General features: G+C 40.1%; 1 protein-coding gene across 15 annotated transcripts in view; it reads right to left on the reverse strand.

The window, feature by feature from the left end:
* gramd1ba (GRAM domain containing 1Ba) overlaps nt 1-23,438 on the reverse strand; it is a 575,647-nt gene that overhangs the window by 154,174 nt on the left and 398,035 nt on the right. For 14 of the 15 annotated variants that reach the window (XM_069894571.1, XM_069894564.1, XM_069894574.1 and 11 more), the window contains one exon: nt 4,252-4,459. In XM_069894571.1, coding sequence (XP_069750672.1) covers nt 4,252-4,459 — 208 coding nt within the window. Of the gene's footprint in view, nt 1-4,251; nt 4,460-6,146; nt 6,235-23,438 lie in introns of those variants that run through there. The other variant, XM_069894577.1, reaches the window with a different exon arrangement.

Raw genomic sequence — 23,438 nt, forward strand, 5'->3', positions numbered from 1 at the left:
ACAGGAATTGTATTCTCCTTTTCACAAGAGGTACATTGGTGGCTCCTAACATGGTCACTTCTATTTAAAGAATATCTCTCAAGACATCTCATCAAAAGAATTGTGAGTAAAGAGTCCTGAAGATATGATGTTTATAATTATTTCTGAACTGACAATTTAAGACCTTCAAGCAAGACTAAAATGATGGTGAAGTTTTAAAAGTTGACTTTTCTGTATGGGACTTTAATTACACACACACACACACACACACACACACACTTACATTTGCAAATAGTTGGGTTAAATTTAGAGTTAAGTTTAAAGAGAAGTAAGAAATATTATGTTATTGATAGTTTAATAAAAACTATTATTTTGAATTTACTATTGTTTGGTGAATTTTCCATTGCTGTTCCTTTGTTTGTACTAACAAAGTCTCAAACAAAAAAAATTAAAAGGGTTGTTAGTTCATAACACTTGTTATGTTTACGCTGTAACAACACTATTTAAAAGGTCATTTACAACATCTACCATCTGTTGATGACATACATTTCAACCTCAAGACTTCACCTATCACCTGATATTGTGCATAATCTGAAGATCATACATGCGCGACTGGATAGTTCTCTCATTACACAAAATAGATTATCTTCCCTTCATTAGTTCAACCATACTTTGTAAATCTCTCTCTCACTCTCTCTGTCTGAAAATTTTCAGGATACAATTTCCGACATATCTTTAGTGTGTATTTGGTAATGTTTGACCAACTCCTTTACGAACTGTAATTCAAGATATATAGCTGCTGGTAGGTGTTTAGATTGGAATGATAGCACTGTTTCATTATTTACTACATGACACTAATTTGTAAATGGTGGAAATTGAATATCACAATGGAAATTGTATCTCCATAATTGGTGCACGCTACAATATTATAGCAATGGTTTTTCATCTATATTCAATATCTAGACGAAGGTTTGGAAGATTGCATGAATTTTTTTTTTTAATGTGACAACATACACAATGAATAATATTGCTAGTGGGTAAATGGTCTTTATAATGTAGATACTGCAGGAAAATTCAACTAATTAGCCATATTTATTCTGCAAGAGGAAAACCTGACTATTTTATGCAAACATAGAAGTCCTTAAATTACAGCAACGTGTGGGTCAATGTTGCTCCGTTGATATTAATGAAAAACAAATGAGAAGGAATAAAGTTTGGATTTGGGAAATTTATTTTTATTTATTGCTTGAACATTTTAGGGGGTTGTTGCATTTGTTATTTGCTTTATTCTAAATTTTAAGATTTTAAAGTTTATAATTCTATAGAAAACAATTTAATTTAGACTTACAGCACAGGAACAGACCTTCATACTCACGAGTCTGTGCCGCCCAAATACCCTAATTAACCTACAACCCCTGTATGTATTGAAGGATGGGTCAAATTCCAGAGGAAACCCAAGGAAACATGGGGAGAATGTACAAACTCCTTAGAGACAGCACCAGATTTGAACCCGGGTCGCTGTCACTGTAATAACGCTACATTAACCACTACACTAATCGTGTCACCCTAACCACCAAGCCAACCATGATGTTCCTAACAGCAATGTTGATTATTTTAATGTATATTTCTAAATGTGAGAAACTTTAAAAAAAAATCATTATTTTTTTGACACCCATATAAGGAAAGTGCTTTTCAAGACTTTTTATTCAGCTGCATTATAGCCCAGGCTACTCTGGCCCCTCCACAAGAATATGACTTCATGGAGAGCCCTGACAACATAGTGCCTCATACCAAGTACTAAATTAGGTCTGAATCACAAGTTTCTGGTGTGGAAAACCACAGCAAATAAATCTGGCTTTTCTTCTAGGACAAGTACTACCTTCTTGAGGTGTCGCCATTTTTGGTTGAATGGATTAATAGGACTCACAGTTGAAATGTGAAGAAATGTCTTGGTAGAAAGTAGTGCCATCAATTTACACATGAAATTAACTCATTAATTTTAATACCTTGTTTGCACACGTTGGACAAACATTGCACTCGATTTCAAAAATTTTGAAAAAAATTGTTAGTGCTGAATCATTTCTATAGACCACATCTACCCCACTGTGAGTGTCAGCAGGCCTCTGTTCCAATGACTGTGTTTCGGTATTGATAATTGCCCCATACCTTTCAATGACCCATACATTCTACTCTTTGACTCACTGACTGTTGACTTGAAGAACCTTTTTTAACTATTGCTCCTTATCGTCGTAATCTTTGCAATGGGCTTCTACTCATCCCTAAACACTGCCTCATAATCCTCCACCATCCAGCCCCAAAAGTGACCCTACTAACCTTTGTTGCCATGAAATATCTTCCATCCACTGCCTCAAATACCACTTGTATACTGCAGGCAATGATCACTCGACTTTGATACTTTATGAGATGTAGCTTAGGGAAGAATGACAAAGAGAAAGCTCGAAAGAAGGGGAGTGATAAGATGAAGAAGAGGTGTAGAAATGTATTGATGGGAAATGGGGAAGAGAGAGGATACAAGATAGAAAAAGAGGGAATGGGTGTATGGGGGAGGGAGAGATGATTAAGAGAATAGGATGGGAGGGTTGAGCAATTAACTGAAGCAGAAAAGGAGAGAGGAAGTGAGAGGGAGAAACAAAAAAATAAAGTGGAATGGGGAAGGGAGAACAAAGCGTCTTGAAGAGAAAGATCCTAGTGGGGAGAGAGAGGGTGAATGAAAGGGGAGAGGGTGGGAAGGAAGAGGAGGTGGAGGGAGAATTAGTTCAAGGAAAAAAATGAAGGAAAACATTTGAGAGAAACAAAGGATGAGAGAGCAAGTGGAAAAGGGAAAAAAAATAGAGGGATGTGGGGATGTAGCAAAAAGTCTAGTCTCTCCTGGATCAGATGTCTGTCTTGCAAGGATTCCATTTGATTCACCATCTACTCTCCAGCCAATGGCTCTGGCAGCAGCAAATTCAGGGCAAATTTTCCAACATAGGGATTGAGCGAAAGCATCTGCAGTGCAATCAGGAGTTCTGCCTGTATCCAGAAGTAAAGTGGTGACTCATATCACCCTAAACTAATTCCGGTTTAAATCAGTACCGAGTATCTGGAGAATATAGAGCAGCCACATGCATTGATTACATAATACAACAATTCATGTGCATTACATTCTGCTCGGAGTACAACATGCATAGGCTGATTTTCCATTTGGTGGGGTGACAATAGCGCTTGACAATGTATTGGTTAATAAAAATAACAAAACCTTGTGTTTTGCGATTTTTCCAGATGGAACTTGTGGATTTTATTCAGTGATCGCTCTATAGTGAAGCCTTCCACATTGTAAAGAGTTACCTCCATGCACAAAGGATTTTTTTTTCCAGTCAGCAAAGTCATACCCCAGAGTTATTCTTAAATCCTTTAAAAACATTCTCAAAGTTTCAAAATATTATAAAAGCTTAGCAATAAAAACTAAAGTTTAAAAAGACAAATTAAATGAACTTAGGGTACATTATTACAGAAAACCTAATTTGTGTGTCAACAAAACAGGGAAGGTCCAAATGCAATTTAACTTTGAAGTGGAATACAACTAAAAATCAATCCCCTCGCACTTGATGTGCACATATACAGTCTGTATATGCCTTGTACACATCAGATTGTACAGTCCCACAAGTATAGGCTGACTTTTCTCTTCCAAATCTAGTCGTTCTGAGGTAAAATTTAACTGAAATATTGCCATACATCTGAGATCAACCTGATAGCCCAATTCTTGTGGTCCAGCCAACTTTTAAACTGTCTCACATGTTCAAATGAAAAGAGCATTTAGACAAGCCTATGTCCCCGTAGTTGAAAGTAGAGAGATGAAGAAAGCAAACTCCATGATCATGCAAGTTATCGGTTAACAACATAATAACTTATAGAGTACAAGGTTAGCAAAATTAATTAGTTTTCACAAGAACACAAGTACAGCACCCAAAAGAACATCCATGAACAAAATAATTATGATTATTCATTGCAGTTGTAAAAAATGTTCAAAATATTAAATGATATTTTTAAATAATCATGATTTAAAAATTATTTGACTACTTTTATTCTGGTCTTTAAAATGCAGGTATTCTGTTTACTTGGAATGATTATTTTAAAGAAAAGCATTCAGCAGATTTCTTTGTTGTTAAATAATGGGCGTGCAATACTGATACAAAGATAAAGAATCTTTTTCGAGGTGTGTATCTCAATTAACAACCAACTTCTTTTACACGACCTTTAAACTCTGCTCACCTTGGAATTCTTGCCACTTCGACCAGACTGGGAAGAATAGTTTCGCTGGATTCCCTGTTCAGGGGTGGAAGGTGATTTGTCTGAGGAATGGTCTGAGCCCTTTTCCACCATGTTCTCGCCCTCTAGATTCTGAGGTGTTGGGGATCTTGACCGCTTCCTCAGGATGGGTGAGCAGGCTGGAGTGCTCCGAGCAGAATTACTGGCAGTACTGATGAGAAAGGAAGAATCTTGTAAGAAATGATCAGAGCTACAAAAGTTAAGCCATTGATGACCTTGTGCCAACATCTCTCCTCAGTTGTTAAGCAGTTTAAAATTCCTTCCGTTCTGCCTCACTCTTTTCTGATCTTCATTTATCCAATATGTAAACACATTTTTATGCACATTCCTATACAACATTCCATTGATGCAAGTAGTTTATCCAGCATACAATCTTGTTGGATAATCTCTATAATAGAGTAACAAGATAAACTGTCTCTGATAAGTGCTGATCATTAATCACAAAGAATTTTTTATGTAATAGTGAAAAGCTTTCTATTAATAATTTTGATTGACCATAGTTTTAACCACCAAAAGGAGGAATTTCATCCTTATAAATAAATTTACAGTATATGCAATTTCTCTGGCCTCTCTCAGTAGTTGCTGAATGTCATTTCGTCGTACACCACGTGCAATATCCCAACATTTGACATTGGGTAATAGGCCTACATTACACACAGAAGAGAAGCAAGATCTGTAATGGTTTGCTTAATTCATCAACCCTGCAGAATATCCAATATTTTGTTCAATTCACGTCCAACCATCTGTTTATCATATGAGCAATAATTATCCTCTCCTAGTGAGAAATCCTGACTGCTGTTCAGAAAAATATTACCACTATAATCCAGGAAATGAACAAATGATAGAGGCACATTGCACAGAAAGAACTCCTTCTATCACTCGGCACAGCATATGCAAGAACACATCTCAATATCTGCATCAGAACACGTTGTAGCTCGCCATCCTTTCAATTTTTAATTATTTTCTTTTCCTCTCTGCTTTCTTGCAGATATTCCTTTGCAAGATTCTGCACCATAGACCCTGATCCTAAAACATCATTCTGACTGAATTTTAACCTACAAAGTCAGAACAAAAAAAAAGAGATTTGGGAGCAGGAGTACCTTTTCCCAAAATTAACAGCAAATATAAAATCACAGCTAATCAATTCTGTCATTGCCAAATCCCCAGCAGAGTTCACAAGGTAATAATCAAAAAACAGCAAGTCCTGCCTTATTTTTGTCTTCCCAAACAAGGTCTATTTTAGTGTTTTTATTGTTACGGAGATCAACCCAATCATTTTGAATTATGAAACCAACTTCCAATCTACTTGGTCTGTGCAAATTTAGCATCTGATTAAACTTAATCTTCATACAAAAGAAAACTTATTCAGTCCTTCACAGGAACTCCACTAGCACAACTACACATTAAGCACTGTTCCAGAAGAAAATCTTTCCTTTGTATACACTGCATCACTCATCCAGCCATAGTGAGTCACGTGTAGCCTGTAAGACATCTCAGAATTAGAAGGCATTGCATTAACAATTTGAAGTTATCCCTCAGTTTAAAACCATATTGAACTGCAATGCCATGCAAAATAAAATAAACATATGCCACAAATTTATATGGATCTCTATTTGAAAAGTCCATATAGAATATCAGCAATTTAAGTACAGGTCTACAAATACGGCCACAGGGAAGGAAGTAAAAATCTAGCTACACCAATGAAAATTCAATAGGCTGTGCTTTGGGAGCCACTTCAGAATAGCTGTTCGCACATGAAAAATGTTCTGGTTGGGCAAGGATGCAACTACTAATTTGAAAAATATTTTTCATATAAAATACATGAGAAAAGTACTCACTCAAATCTAAGATTTGTGTTCCAAAAACGCTGCATTTGATGGTAATTTTAATATGTAGAATTCCTACTGCAAAGATGTGCTTTGTCTCACTCGACAATACTTGGATATAAAAAGAGAATCTCAGCTGTGGCAATGGTAGATGCTGAGTGACATTGTAACAATTGAGTGTCAGCTATTGCTCTGAGGTGGAGGAACATGTGAGTGGGTAGAACCAAGATTTGGGGAGGGAGTATCTGTATCCAACCACTGTTGTGAAATTAGGCATTTTTTTTTAAATTTACGAATAGTGGATCATAAAAATATGAATGATTTTAGCTTATAGAAATGATTTAGCAGGAATCTCATTTCAACAATTTGAAATACTTATGACTGTGCCCCTGTTTCTGATCCCAGTTACCGACCATGGAAATGGTCTCCCAGAAAATGCTGAATAGGTGTCATTTTCCTGAAAATAGTTGGAAATTCACAGATCTCTTCATTTCAATTAGACCAATTAATTTGCAAGGGTCTGGCACTCGTAGTTAACTATACTGAATGCATACTATCAACGAAGAACAACATAGAGAACCATAGAGCATTACAGCACAGAAACAGGCCCCTTTGGCCCTTCTAGTCTATGCCAAAAACATAACAAACAAATAGACAAATGATGCAATGCAATAAAAGTATATTATCCACACAAAAAAATATTGATTCATGAATATGAGAGTCTCAGATGGTTTTATGAAAAACAACTTGCTTCCAAGGTTAAAGAGCTTAAAATAGAGCATTTTGGACAATGACAGATTTTGAGGAGATCTACTGGTTTATAAAATCAGTAAGACCACAGGTTAGCAAATTATTACTATTTTTTTCTGAGCCAGAGACATATTTCCAGTCTTTTGTCAAAATGGTAAAACAATTTAGAGTCATATTCTAAATAGTATAATTAACTTTGTTACGATCCCAAATTAAATACCACCCTCTTTCCAATTTGTAAGCCTTGCATTACAGTACTATAAATAAAAACCTTTGTCGTGTGAAGAACTCATTTTTACATTATAGTGAAATTCAGACAGAAGGTACAGGTATGTACACAAAGGGTTTTGATACTACAGTCGCGATGTTTATGTTGATTGGACTAAGTGTTACTTATAAGTTTTTAAAAGTACGAACAATCAATGTTAGAAGAAAAAAAAGATATAATTTCAGTATTAACTAGAAACTAGTTAATGCCATTGCTTAACACATTCTGGATCTACCAAAAATGATCAAGAATAACAAATGTTTTTCACAGCTGAAGGCTGAACATATGAAAAAAAAAGTATACTGAACCATTAATTGCATCACTATGTTACAGGATTCCCTTCTGGTTAAAGGGAACTTACATTTTGAATGCTTGATGGATGTGACAAGACCACTCCCACTATCTCCCACTCCTCAGAACTGGAGTGGAAGCAAATCATTCTCAACCCTATGCTATCCATTAATTTATTATATTTCATTTACAATTGAGAAATATTATTCCTTAATGTCTCATTGTATATGGTTAAACAATTTGCACAAAATACCATGATTAAAAAAAATTACGAATGGATATTGTGACTTCCTAAGGAATTTTGATGACCAGATGGAAAAGAAAACAGCGAGGGCAATGGTGATGATCCAGATGGGAGGGGGAAAGAGGGCTGGGTGGGGGGGGGGGGGTGTGACTCAAGTGGAGCAGAAAGATTGTTTGGGTAAATTATTGTTTCCATTTTCTTCTTAATATTAAGTTACAAATTATCCTATTTTCAATCGTCATAATATACCCATACCAAGCTGTAGACCTCTAATGCAAAGACTGCAGCTCCAGATGCAACTTTTATGATCAAAAAGGTCATGATACAGAGTTTATTTTCCATTAATGTTCATTCTATCCCTTTCATTCTCTCCAAGTCTTCTCACTAAGGAGAGTGGAACAGGTTTCCTCATGCAAATTACTGAACCACTTTGGAACCTGACCTGTGTCACTCCAAGCAAAAGCACAACTCAATCAAAATCAACATTTAACATAATTTTTACAAACACATATAATTGAACTCACTACATTTGATTTCTCAATATATTTATTTTATATCTATTTTCTGTTTTCTGACATTTCTAGCACCCTCCTTTGCAAACTCCAAAATTTAAGCTTTAATCAAGGTGAATGCTGAATGATCCACCATGTACAATCTACCTTAACTGTCTTGTTTTCTTTGGAGAAGTTTAATACTGTAAAAATCTACTGGTGGGCCTGAAAAATATGTATTTCTGCATTCTAAACCTTGCTTCAGATACATTTTACAGAACTCTATCTATTGGTTCAACTAAAAAGTACTGCAGTTCAATTCACAATTGATAATACAATTGAAAAAAATAAGTTAATGTCCTATCGAAGTTGCCATCTATCCCTATGCCAGACTTTCCATCTATGTGATCTGACCTGCTACATCTGACCTGCAACTAAACAGCATGGAGAACAGTGCCAATATGCAAATCTTCCATTTCTAACACTGCTATTCTACCCGAGATGAAACAACATAAAAGCAAGTTGCAAAGGACAAGTTATATGCTGCTTGGAAATAATTCTACAAATCGAGTGAAACACTGCACTGTTTCACATTTCACAGCTGAAACCTATTTGCCTTGGCTTAATTGTGCTGTACATGTTATATAAAGTACACACTGTCTGAATAGTGCCTAAAAATAGCTTTATTTATGACTTTGTTGTCAACTTACTATTGGCTCATTATGGATATCCATAATGTAAAAGTGTGACATTGCAACTTTGTCAATCCTTGAATTGTTCCTATTTCAATTACATTCTTTCCAGAACAGACAGGAACAAGGAATATTAAAGTGACTGGATCCAACTCTAGTTACTTACTATATTCTGCTACACAATCTACATCAACCTGTTTTTTTGCAAAACTCTCTTCATCAAATGAGTATCTATTGACAATGCATTCATCAAGTCTGTTAGAAGTGAGCCTTTGCATCTTGATTTTCCAACCAGAAAACAGCTTTCAATTACATGAACGTGGATTCAACAGAGAAATAGAGGACAGAATTGTCCATTTAACAACATTTTCATTCCAATATTCAATTATACAAAAGATTTATAAGTGAAACCACAAAGTCACTCTAATTCATCATTGAAGAGAAAACCAATTACAGCCACCCTTTTTGAACTTGTGAGTGCACGACTGCATCATAATATTTATGGTGAAAGCTATACATTGAAAATGATACTGTGCTTTCGTTATATACTGTATATTGTAAGTAATTCTTACTTCCTGCAGCCCAATGGTACTTTGCAAAAAAAAAAACTAATCATTAAATTCAATAGTAAGAAAAAAAGTGGTGTTACAACAGTGCAGGGAGTCCATTTGTTGGAGTGGTTTATGGCTTGTGTAGTAAGGGGAGTTCAAGAGCCTGATCGCTGTTGAAATGAAATGGCCATCCTAAACCTGGAGTTGCTCGACTTCAAGTTTCTGTACCTTCTTCCAGAAGGTAACAGCGAGAAGTTCAAGTTGATGTTTATTATCATCCAATTGCAAAAGTACAACTCGACGAAACAACTCTCCTATCCTCAGTGCAAAGCAACTAGATATAACAAATAGACAAACAATACACACGCAATAAATACATACACAATAAATATTATTGACTAAATACTAGAATCTCAGGTAGTTAGTGTGAGCAACTCCTTTGGTTGTTCAGCATTCACCTTGCCCTCCAGATGAAGCTGTTTCTCAGCCTGGTGGTGCTGGTACTCAGGTATCTCTTTCCCAACAAGAGCAGTTGAAAGATGGTGCATGCAGGGTGGTAAGGGTCTTCAACAAAATTGTTTCCCCGCCCCCCTTCAGACAATAATCCCGATAGATCACATTGATGGGAAGGAGGGAGACCCCAATGATCTTATCACTCTTATGGTCCTGTGAATTGACTTCTGATCTAATTCTCTGCAGCAACCATAGCATTCTGTGATGCAGCCGGCCAGGGCACTCTCAATAGAGTTCCTGTGGAAGGTTGACATGATGGGAGCTAATTGTCTTGCCCACTTTAGTCTTCTTCAGAAGTGCAGTCGCTGTTGCGTCTTCCTGACATGTGAAATGTTTTATGTTCGCGATAAGTCACTTGTTGAGTGAACTCCAAGGAACTTTGTGCTCTCTACTTTATCCACTACTGAGTTATTAATGTGTAGTGAAGGATGGTCGTTCCTGGTTCTCCTGAAATCCATGATCATCTCCTTTGCCTCGCCCACATTGAGAATTCAGTTGTTATTCACGCACCATATCATGAGATTTCCCACCTCATCTCTGTTGACTCATCATTGTTGCTGATGAGGCCAACTACTGTGGTGTCATTTGCAAACTTGGTAACTCTGTCAGAACTGGATCTGGTGATGCTGTTGTGAGTCAGTAGCATGAACAGGAGCAGGCTGTGCAAGCAGCCCTGTGGTGCACCTGTACTCAGTGTGACATGACTTGATGTTTTGCAATTGACCTGGACAGACTGTGAGCTTTCTGTTAAAAAGTCCAGAATCCAGTTATAGAGAGGGGCATTGAATCCCAGTGAAGACAGCTTCTCCACCAGCCTCTGGGGAATTATTGTATTAAATGTTGTTATTACCAGGTTATGACCAGAATGCTGGGAGTCCTTTAAGATGTTGCCTGCCTTCTTGAGACTGTACTCACATAGATGTCTTCGATAAATGAAAGGTTCAATTCTGTGATGCACTTGGCTACATTTGCTACAATCTGCAGTCTTTTGAATTCTTGAAAACTCACATTACAAGGCCAGGTTGTCATGTGATCAACAGTGGTGTCATCAGTGAATTTATAGATTCTGCTGGAGCCGAACTTGGAAATGCAGTCATGAGTGAACAGAGAATAGATCAGCGGTCATTGAAGAGATGATGTTGCTGATCTGTACTGATCGGGGTCTGTCAATGAGGAAGTTGAAAATCCATTTGTAGAGGCATGAATAGAATTCCAGATCCCTTGGTTTGGTCATAGGCTTCGCTGGAATGATGGAGTCGAATTTTAGATGCATTGGAGATGCTATAGAAACATAGAACACTACAGCAGAGAAATAGGCCCTTCAGTCATGTTAGTTTTTTCCAAACTATTCTTCTATGTTAATAGTACAGGCAGTCCCAGGGTTAGAAACTTATTCCATTACCTAGATATGGCTTTAATTCGAATTTGTATGCAAGTCGGAACAGGTACGTACAGTCCTTATTTAGCTTCAAACACTAAAACATCTTAAACATAATAATACAGGAAATAATAGTGCTTTACACAATAATAAAAGTAACTACATAAAAGTTAACACAGGACATGATGATGGAGAGATGACTACAGTAGATACCCCACAACCCTCCTGCATCTTCATTCCTTCCAATCTGTGCCCAACTCCTTCACTCACTCCCTCCCCCCCACCCCTTTGGTGGCATCTCGCCCACCTGCTGCTTTGTCCAGGCCACATGTGGTGTAGCCTGATAGCGGCGTCGCGATGGCGCATACTGCTGCTGCTTCTTCTCCTCCCCCTCTCCCTCCCTAAGATCGGTGTGGAGACTGGTGATGGGCTTTCAGAGCAGCGGGACCAGTGCAGGGGACTGTTGGTAGCACAATACTAATAAGATTTAACAATATTTAGTTATTACTTTTGGAATTATGACTCAACCTTGCTCAAACCAGAAGTTGATGCCATTCTACTTCTGGTCTGCTTGTTGGTTCATAGTTATGGGTTGTTCGTAAACCGGGGACTGCCTGTATATTCTATTTCATAACATAGAAGTCTGCAACTAATGGAATCTGATGCCAAACACAATATGCTGAAGGAAATAAGCAGGTCAAGCATCAGTGAGAGGAAAAGAATGGTCCACCTTTCGAGGTGAAACTCTTCATCAGGACGGAGGAAAATTAGGATATAATCAGTAAAAAGAGATACCTTTGTTCAGTCTGTAATGGTGTCTCTGAGCTTCCTGTTGCCTACATTTTATTCTCCACCCCATTCCCACTGGGGTTGTCTTTTTACACTGTTCTAACAAAGTCTGAATGTAACCTGAAAATTTACCTGGCACATGATAATATTCAGACTTCAACAATGAGTTCAATAATTTCAAATAATAAGCGATTTCAGTCTTGCATTTTGAATTTTCTTTCTCTAACTACTCTTAGTCTTTCAGACTCTGCCTTCTCCTCGTTGCCCGTTATCCAGAGGCACCGTTATTCACTAGCATCACCAATACTTTTGTGACAATCTGTACCCTGTTACATACCTTGTCTTCTCTCCACCTTCCCCTACTTTTATGCAACTTATTTTTTCATAAATTTTATCATTTTACCTTGAATAAAAATGGACGCAAAAGTCCAAAATAAAAACAGAAAACGTTGAAATTCACCCACTCCATGACAGCATTTGTGGAGTCATGTGGATCATCATTTCAGCTAATTAGGATCCAAAAAATAACTGCATAGCAGGACATATGACTCCTTGTACCCATTCTGTCATACAACAAGATCATGGCTGATCTGATTCTAGCTGCAAATCCATTATCCTCTCTTCTCCACATAACCTTTAAATCTCTTGCAGATCACAACTCTGTTTAACCCAGTATTAATATTCAACGATTCAGCTTCCAAAGTTCTTGAAGCATGAAGAATTCTAAACATTTATGGCCCTGTGTCAGTAGGAATTCTTTTTCATCTCTGTTGTCACAGGTACCTACTTCTTCTGAAACTATGCTAACTGGTTCTTGATTTCTCCACAAGGGAAACGTCTTCTTAGCATTTATCCTTTCAAACCCCCACATAACCTTCCACACCCAATAAAAAACATTTTATTTTGTTGAACTCTAAATAAGACGAGGAAACAATCACACTGCAAATGCTAATTTGCAACAAAAGCAGAAAATGATCGCTGAACATCATTTATCTTTGATGTTAAACCACCTCTCACTTCACACTTTTGCTATTTTATTTCAGTATAAGGTGCATTTTGCTTATCACAATGGCTTCATCAGGGGTGTCAAACTCAAATTCACGGAGGGCCAAAATTAAAAACTTGGACTAAGTCGAGGGCCGAACTAAATATTTATTGAAAATTTTCAACAACATCTGCATGTTTTCTCTTCTTTCAACATATGTAATGTTAAACTTTAGGATATAACTTTAGGAGGATAATGTTACAGGTCAGGAGTAGGTAGCTCAAGTTCACCCTTTGTTTGACCTGAGGGAAACCTATTTGGTCCCTGTGGAGATGTAGTCAGCATTCACAGGCTGTGTCCATTTTGGCCTGCATCAGGACTCAGCATTTCCTGCTCACTCCTCAGGCTCTAGGCCTCTATTCACCCTCAACCCACCAACCCTCTACCTGACCAGTCCTTTACCCAACCTCTACTCACCCCTCACTCCACTCGCTCTGCCTCTACCCACCCCATCCTATACACGCCCCTCTACTGCCTCTCCCCTCAACCTGTTCCTCCCTCTACCCGTCTCTCACCCTCTAATCACCCCTCCCCTACTCATCCTGCCCCTCCCCTTTTACCTCTTCCTTATCCACCCCTCCTTCTACTCATCCCTCCCTCTAACTGCCCCTCGCACCACCATAACTTCCCCTGCCCATTACTCCTCACCTACACCCTCTGCCCACCCCTGCTTACCCACCCACTCAGGCCCAGCACGCTGCCGATCAGCCTTTGCGGAACAGCGGGGGCCCTGCGCAGCCTGCCATGTCCGTCGTGCTGACAGGAAATCACAGGCGCTCGCCAATCCGCCGCACCGCTCGACAGGTGGGAGAAGTGACTGGTTGTGCGGGGAGCCTTCCAACTAGCTTGCCGACTGATGACATCGACAGACTTCTCGTGTTATAATTTTGTTTTCCCCGTTCTCAAAGTTTGCACAGTCAACCTGCAACACTCTTGCTCCCTCCGCGTCCCGTGGATCTGATGCCCGGGTGTTGTTAGGATTCCCAGCAGAAGGTTTGTGGAACTTTACCATTCTGGATTCCTTTTTGAGAATATTCTGGCCATCTTTTAAGGGGGGTGGTTTTAGGGGGGAGGGGATAGTTAGGGGGTGGGGAAGGATGTGCAATGAAGGGGGAGGATGGTAGGGGTGACATTACCAAAAAACAGCATCGGCTCTCGCTGCAGGGCGGGCCTCCTCTAATACATTTTTGAAATGATCTTGCGGGCCAAATAGAATTATATCGCGGGCCAAATTTGGCCAGCAGGCCAGAGTTTGACATGTGTGGGCTTCATCCTAAATTCGTCAGCTTTCACCCAATGTTAATTCATGGGCCAGAAACAATAATCCTGTTTTCTCTTCCTCCTGATTAATTTTAGTGGTTTCTAACAAATCAAGAAATAGTTTATATCACATGTTGAGGTGGTTAGATTACAATACATGGCAGAACTATTAAGAAAAGCAATAAAAAAGTAATTTCAATTACAACTCTCTGGTTAAATAAGAGGGGGTAGAAATCTTTCCGAGATAAATAAGAGAGACAGTCAGGTGCAGGAAACCAGGAGAATAACCACAAAATGCTGGAGGAACTCAGAGGGTCAGACAGCATCCATGGAAAGCAAAAGATTGTCATAATTTTAGACCAAAACCCTTCATTAGGAATTAACCATATCAAGAATAACTAGGGGATAGTACATTCTTTCATTTTAAAGATAGTTATAATAAACAACTCAAATTGGTACCTATACAACCACTGGGAGGACTTGTGCTGTTGTTATAAAGAATGTTAAAAAAAATAATTTTATGACATTTATGTGCCTATTTGTTCCAATTGTGTAACTGTGCAACAAAAATTGTGATCTCATAGGTACGAAGAAGATAATACCATCATACATTATTCAAAATGTCCATAGCTGCTAATTCGGTTGGGTTATATAATATGGTGATGCCTTACCCTAGCTCTAAAAAAACAGGCTTAAGTAACATATTACGGTTGAGTGTACGCATGAAAGAAATATATCAAAAGAAAGTGTGTTAAGGAAGAAACCTATAAACCAGAGTTATTAATAACATATTTTAAAGGTCAAGTGTAAAAAAATTGCACATTAAGGCACGCATGAGTGGAAATTCTTGCAAGTCATAGTTATTTGGTTTCCATCTGAACATTTACACGCCATACAATGATGATATCCAATCACCAATTTCTTGGCCACTCAGTGCAAAAGAACATCATGGAATATACAATTGAAATTCTGTTGTCAATGGTTTATTAGACTAATTGAGCACACGATAATGTCCAAGCCTTTACCAGCCCGACCAGTGACCACACGGTCTCAGGTCTGCCACGAAGGGACTCTGCCAACCCTCCAAAACAGGGAGGTAGCCCCCATTGTCCAGCAGGGGGAGGGGATTGACACGTGGTTGGGCGATGGGTATGTGTCGATAGATGGTTATAACTCTGAGTCCCATGACACATTTCCTCCCCTGTGTTTGCCCGAGCCTTTACCAGCCTGAGCAATAACCATGCAGTCCCAGGTTGGGTGAGGAGACCAATACCACTAGTGGCCAGACGAACATGTAGCCATACCACTGCCTAATGGGTAAGCGAGCACCTTGGGTGGTCTGTCTGATCAGCGCCTTGTAGGCACTGCCAGGAGGGGTCAATAATGGCACCACACTGTAGGAACGGGTGGTAACTGTGGTCGAGCCAGGTTCCCTGCCCTCCTAGAATAGGGTTGATGTGGCCTGCCATAGTAGCACCCCATTAACATGGGAATGTAGATTGTTAGGGAGTGGGCACTGATTGTGGGTATCAATGAGACCACCCACAAGCACCACCTCCCAGGGAGCATGAAGGTGTCTGGTGCCTTGGTGGGCCATTTAGTCACTGGCGCACGCTCTGACCTGAGAGGGGTGGTCTTGCCCAACATGGGACTGGCAACCGGGAAGGTAGTCCAGAAGCCATTACCCTCCTAGAGGGATCAGAGTACATGGAGCAGAGAGTTCCCACTCGAAGTTTCAGGACTGAGGGGAGGTTCTGCGACATCACCCTGCTGGTGACTTATGGAGACATGTGGGGTCTCTAGAGAGAGCATTGAGGAGGGAAATCCCGTGTGGGTGGAGTTTCCCATGCGCCAACCACTCTGATCTGGACCAGTCCCTCCTCTGCTCATCCTTCACCAGAGGTGGTCCCTGACTAATCTATCCCTCCACCTCCCCCTCCCCAGAAGACGTCTGCCACTCAAGCTGTTCCTCTTCTCAATGTGAGGATTTACAAAAGAAAGCATTGAGGAGGGAAACCTCGTGTGGGTGGAGTTTCCCATGCGCCAACCACGCTGATCTGGACCAGTCCCTCCTCTGCTCATCCTCCACCAGAGGTGGTCCCTGACTAATCTATCCCTCCACCTCCCCCTCCCCAGAAGACGTCTGTCATTCAAGCTGTTCCTCTTCTCAATGTGAGGATTTACAAAAGAAAGCATTGAGGAAGGAAACCTCGTGTGGGTGGAGTTTCCCATGCGCCAACCACTCTGATCTGGACCAGTCCCTCCTCTGCTCATCCTCCACCAGAGGTGGTCCCTGACTAATCTATCCCTCCACCTCCCCCTCCCCAGAAGACGTCTGCCACTCAAGCTGTTCCTCTTCTCAATGTGAGGATTTACAAAAGAAAGCATTGAGGAGGGAAACCTCGTGTGGCTGGAGTTTCCCATGCGCCAACCACGCTGATCTGGACCAGTCCCTCCTCTGCTCATCGTCCACCAGAGGTGTTCCCTGACTAATCTATCCCCCCACCTGCCCCTCCACAGAAGACGACTACCATTTAAGCTGTTCCTCTTCTCAATGTGAGGATCTACAAAATACTCATCTCAACAGACTGCTACTCACCAGACTACTGTGATTGAATATTTATTATGCAAAACGTAACCATCAAGAACCAGCTCTGTCAACTTATTGTGCAAAGAACTCTCTCCTGTAAGACAGGCAGCAGCTGAAAAGGTTAACATTGGACATTTGATTACACCTATTGTCATTTGTATAACCAGCAAAGACTTTATAATGAAACTTTTTTTCTCTGTTTTACTGTTTGTGTGTTTTTTTTTTCTTTTCCAATCACCCTGATCTATAGTAATTGGTGCCTCATAAGTAGTGTCAAGGGATTAAAGTTACAAGTTATAGATTAATTGTCACAATTTATAGATTCAAAGTTACAGTTTATAAATAGACTGTCATTGATCAAGCCATGGTAAGATATATTTTGTTTCACTTGACAATAATAGCGTCACCCCAGAACTCCCATTAACAGAAAAACACCTCATGGGGTTGGGGGGGAGGGTGGACTACAGGAGCTTTTATTTTAAAAAGACTAAATTGGCTAACTTTCAGTCCTGACTCCTCCTAGCTATTGCTACAGGATCCAATACAGGCACTTGTGGCACCCTTTGAAGAGAACACGAGCAGAAACGGCATCCTAGTGTCAAACGATAGCCCTGCAAAATGGGGCACTCCGGATAAATGCCTGCTGGCCTGCGCCCCCGCCCCCCCCCGCGCCTCACCATGGGGTAGCACGTCGACAAGACACCTGGGCCCTGTGCGCAAGGAGTGCCCAAACACGAGGCCAAGGCGCATGATACACAGAGGGCTCTGGCATCTGATGCATGATTTTGCATTGACTGCTCGTAGACATTGGTGGTAAGGGTGTTTACATTTGCCAGCCAAGGTGGAGAAAACAGGCATTCGAGTCAGTGACCATACAAATTCCTTTTCCACACACTCTTCTGAAACTGGGGAGCAGCTCCCAATTGTAGTACCCTGCTCCATCAGTAACACATTGACCTTGTTTGGTTGGGGGGGGGGGGGTGCTGGTGAGACACTTGTCATTCAAGTTACCTTGTCCAACATTCAGAAGGCACTTCTATATATATTGATCTGCTTGATCAGTATTTTTTTAAACTTTGTTTTTTTAGTTATTACATGTGCATAAATTAATTGATTGTCATCATAGTAATTCCAGAGTGATATGGCTTCTGAAGGGTGGAACGTTGAGTGTGAAGGAGATACGGCCCCATTCCCTGTCTGGAATATGTGGATTGTGGGTAGTCACGTGTCCTCCCCCCCCCCCCCCCCGGAGCTTATTTGGAAGGCACTTCACCTGTTAATCAAGATTGGCCACTAATAGTGCACACCTTGTCATTGGCTAATTCAAATCACTCAGCATCACTAGACATACAAATTAGCATTCCATTTAGTACTGTTACGTAGTCCTGAGGACTCCAAAAACCAACAGCGAAAGATATGCACCACAACACCGGGTTACTTAAACAAAAGTTATTTTTATTATATTTGAACAAGAAAACAGAATTAAACTTCAACTTATTACTTAACCTACCTAACTACTTAATCTCCCCTCTAATACTAAGCGCAGGTGTGTGGAATGTATATTTAAGATTAGAAAAGTTCTTTGGATCACAATCCAATCTCACTGGTTGCAGGCAATTCTTATACTGTGCACAGAAGTTAGCATTAACAAAGTTCACCCGTCTTTGGTGCTTAACAGGCAAATGTTTACTACTCAAGAGGGTTCTTGCTGGTTTTCAGAAAGAGATTCCTTTTCAGGACATCCGCAACCGATTCTTTCTCAATCAGTCTTGCTGACGAAACTTGCCCCCTTCAGGGTTCTCCAGATGATCCTCTTTCTTTCAGGCCACCTTTCAGACTCCCAATCTCCTCCTTTGACCAGGCAGCCTTCCAAAGTTTGCCAGCTTGTTCTTCTGGAACCGATTTCTGTCTCCTCTCACTCTGTTTCACACCCTCCCTCTCTGAGAGCAAAACTCTTCTCTTCTGCCTGCAAGGATCACATGCTCCCCAAGCAAGCTGCTGTCGATACTTTGTTACCTCCTGCAAAAAGCATTCTGCAAAAGTCCTGCAAATATTTTGTGCTTTAAAATGTGTGTATGCAAACTGCTCTGACAATTCCTTCCAAACCACCTCTAAATACTCTGTCACAGTACCAGCACAGAGCACATTTCTCTCTCCCTGCCTCGTGGTGATAGCCCCGGACAGTGTTCCATGCTAGGTTGCCGCTGTGGACATCGTTTGGAAGGGCCGCAGGTAAGGTGTGCACTGCACTGAAGCTGAGCCGTAGTATTGCTATCAATCAAATTGCTTTAGGTCAATACTTGCAGTAGAGCCACCACTCCCAACAATCAGGGATCCTTGTGTGAATTAGTAATTGTGTACTGTTTAACGTTTTCCCACGCTCTTTTATAAATTGTGCGCGCATGTGTTTTATTCTTATTAACATTTTCCCATGCTCTTCTATAAATTGTGTGTTAATAAAAGCTAGGTGTGAATGCAAACCCTTATGTCCAGACTTGTCTCTCTGTGAGTCCACCGAATCTGATACTTGCTCAACACAACAGAGGCCAAATGTCCCAAATGTTATAGTGCGCTGAAATGTACGTATGTCTAAAAAGTGCTACATGGTGAAAGGAGTGCCCAAACATGAGGCCAAGGAGCATACTTGATTAAAATCTGAAATATGCACTTTAATCATGTGAATTGTTTAATTACAAATTTAAAACTGTGGAGCACAGGGTCAAATAAAGGAAAAAAAAAGTGTTTGTCCCAAACATTATGCAGGACCTACACGTACTCTTGTTTTACTACTAGTATAACATTGGAAATAGTTTGACTGCAGTCTACTCTATCTATTACCCTCACACCTTAATCATGTCCTTTCTTAACTTCCTCTAGGGAGAACAGGCCTAGCTTCTCAGATGCTCTTTATTAAAGAAATGCTTCATTCAAGCCGACCTTCTCTGCATCTTTTCGAATACTATTACATCTTTCCAATAAAATGATACCCAGAACTGCACACAGTACTTCAGATGAGGCCTAACCAAAGTTTAATAAAGTTGGAGTGCAACCTCCCTGCTTTTCTGTTCAGTTCCAGTATCCCTTATACCTTCTAAACCACATTATCCACTTGTGTTTTCATTTTCAAGGTACTTGAAGTACAGGTATCCCAACTTACGACTGTAATTGGGACGGAAGGATCAGTCGTATTTTGTCCATAAGCATGGAGTACCAAAGTCTTAAAGTGAACTTTTTAAATCAATTATTTTTTCATCGTAGATTTGACAATAAAAACTTATAGCTTCCTGAATTTGTCAATCAACCTTGTGAATCTTTCCACATTCTGTCTATGCTTGCCTGTTAGTCGGGGTCCATAAACTGGGCACGGCCATCTTGATTCCTGTGCGAATGTGCGTTTCTTCAGTTGGCGCATGTGCGGTGGGTTTGCATATTGGAGTTCAGTTGGCGGATGTGTGAGAATTCAACTCTAACGATATTGAATTCGTACCCTTAACTCTAGCGCATGCGCACAGGAATCAAGATGGCCACACCCAGTTACGGACCACAGAACGCCGACTAACAAGTTAAGTACACACATTTTTACTCTGACATGCCCTGTATCCGTGTTATAGTTTGTCAAATACAACTTATTTTTATATTTTTTCTTTAATTTTAAAAATAAATTCAGTCGCATATGTAGATGGTTGGAAGTCGCATCGGTCACAAGTCAGGGAGTACCTGTACTCCAAGGTCCCTCTGTTCTTCAACATTTTTCTTAAGATCCTGCTCTTTATGATCTTCCCTTAGCTTAATTTGTAACCCAAAATACATCACCTCACATTTATCTGGATTGAATTCCATCTGCCGTTTATAAACCCATTTTACCAACACATCAATATCACTCTTGTAGCCTAAAGGCACTTTCAGGTGGCCAATTGCCCTGCATGTAAAGCCACATTTTTAGGCAATATGCGGCTGTTTTGAGGCCACCTGAATGTGCAGGAGGTGCTCTTGAGGCAAGCTACGTAACCCTCCTCTGAGAGGGATAATCAGCTCAGCTCAGAGGCTCCCCCAGCCACCTAAATGCAGCTGGCTGAAAGCAGATGTTAAAGGGTCAGGCTGCTGATCACAGCTGACACTGGGCAGGAGCCAGAGTGTGCTCAGAGCCGCATCCTGTGCAGCTGCGTCCTTCAGGTGGCCAGCATTACGCTTTAAACGCTGCCACCTGAACGGCAATTTAAAGGGCCGCTTCTGCGTAGAATGCACCTGAAAAAGCCTTTAAGACTACCCTCCAAGTAATCCACGATTCTGCCATTCATCATGTCATCTGTAAACTTGCTGCTCATGACTCCTGCAACCACATCCAAATCATTCATGTATATTACAAACTTCATAGGTCAATGAACTAAACCCTTGAGAAGCACCACCAGTAGCAGGCATCCAATTATTAAAAGCAACCCTCTGCTATCACCCTCTTCCTATTACAAAATGAATTTTCCATCTAGTTTGCCACATTATCCTGGATCCCATGGTTCCTAACATCTTTAAAAAATTCAGATTGGTCTGATAGGATCTGCCCTTGACAATGTCATGTTGGCTGTCTCTGATTAGACCCTGTTGTTCCAAGTGATCATTAATCCTGTTTCTCAGCATTTTCTCTTATAATCTCCCTACTGCTGATTTTAAACTTTCATAATTACATGGCAATTCACTGCTGCCGTTCTTGAAAAGGGAAACCGCATTTGCTACCCTATTGTCAAGAGGAACCTCACGTGGTCAGCAAAAAAATAAGTCTAGGTTAAGGCCTCAGTAATCTCATCCCTTTCATCCTACAATAACCTGGAACAAATCCTATCCAGCGCCATAGAACATTACAGCCAGGAAACAGGCCCTTCAGCCCTTCTAGTCTGTGCCGAACTATTATTCTGCCTAGTCCCACTGATCAGCACCCAGTCCATAGTCCTCCATACCACTCCATCCATGTACCGGTTCAAATTTTTCTTAAATGTGAAAATTGAGTCCACATTCACCACTTCAGCCTGCTATGGCATTGAATACTTTCTCTTTATTTATTGAGACTTGCAATTGGCTTTCACCTACCTTTTGCTGAATTCTCGAACAACAAAGTCCATTTGGTAAAGAATACTGACAAAGTGTTCATTTTGGACATCTCTTTACACAGATTCTTCCTGTTGTCCCTTATGGGCCCAACTATTTTCCTAGTTATTTTCTTGTCCTTAATATACTTACAGAATACCTTCAGATTAACATTAATCCTGTCTCATCTCCTTTTTATGCACTTCTCTATTTTTTTTTATACTCCTGAGTATATTTAGTTCACCATACCTACCAGATGTTTCTTTTACTCTATTTATCCATATCTCAATAATTTTCAACATCTACAGTTCCCTGAACTTGTTACCCGTGTTGTTTCATCTTACACTGAACACTATTACACCTTTGAAAGCTTAAGACCACGAGACTAAGACCCCAAGACCAAATCTCCAAATTACAAATTCAGAATCTACTTTCCTATTCAGCAATTCCTTTTAGAATTACTGCTGAGCAGCCCAATGGCCTATAAAATTTAATTTTGTACATAAGGAGTCTAATTCCCTCTAAATAATTATCTGGGGATGCACAAATTTCTGAATTGTTCACTGTTATAATTTTTATTATTTCAGTGGGCAGGTAAATCCATTTAAATTTTAGATTTAGTTTCACCACGGTAAAAGATCCTTCCAGCCGAAGAGCCTGCACTGCCCAAATACACCCATGTGACCAAATAACCTTCTAGTGCAGGCAAAACTCAGCAGGTCATGCAGCCTCAATGGAAAGCTTGCCATTTCTTTTCATTGATGCTGAATGATCTGCTGAGTTGCTCCAGCATTTTTGTGTACTGCACTAGACCTGAGCACCTTCAGATGACTAACCCTGTATGTCTTTGGAACATGGGAGGAAACCGGAGGAGGGCCAAGAGGAAACCAACTCGGACACAGGGAGAACGTGCAAACTCTGTTTAGACAACAATGTCACTGGCACTGTGATAACGTGGCACTCACCATGCCGCCCCAAATGAGCATACTCCAATTTCTGTTTTGTAAAGAAATGTTAAAAAAATTATTTGGCTGGTTAGCAAGTTAATCTCTTTTATAGCTACTGTCTGAGCCAACATAACTGTTGCTGAACATAAAATATCTCCTGCATAAGTGTCTGTCATCACTTGCATCCAAACACAAGAAATCCATTCCAGAAACTTCAATGAAGCTTTGGCAACAGGATTCTTTGAAGTCAAAGATAAATCACCCACTTTGCTACTGAATTAGAAGTCCAGTCCTTTAAGCTTGCGTAGATTTCCTGTAAACTGTTAAACTCTTACAGCCAAGATTTTCCTGGAAACCCTTTCATAACATTGTTCTTTGTCTTTTTACTTTGCTGATGGAGGATGCAAATCAGAAAATAA

Source organism: Narcine bancroftii, chromosome 8, assembly GCF_036971445.1.
Source record: "Narcine bancroftii isolate sNarBan1 chromosome 8, sNarBan1.hap1, whole genome shotgun sequence".
Taxonomy (NCBI): Eukaryota; Metazoa; Chordata; class Chondrichthyes; order Torpediniformes; family Narcinidae; genus Narcine; species Narcine bancroftii.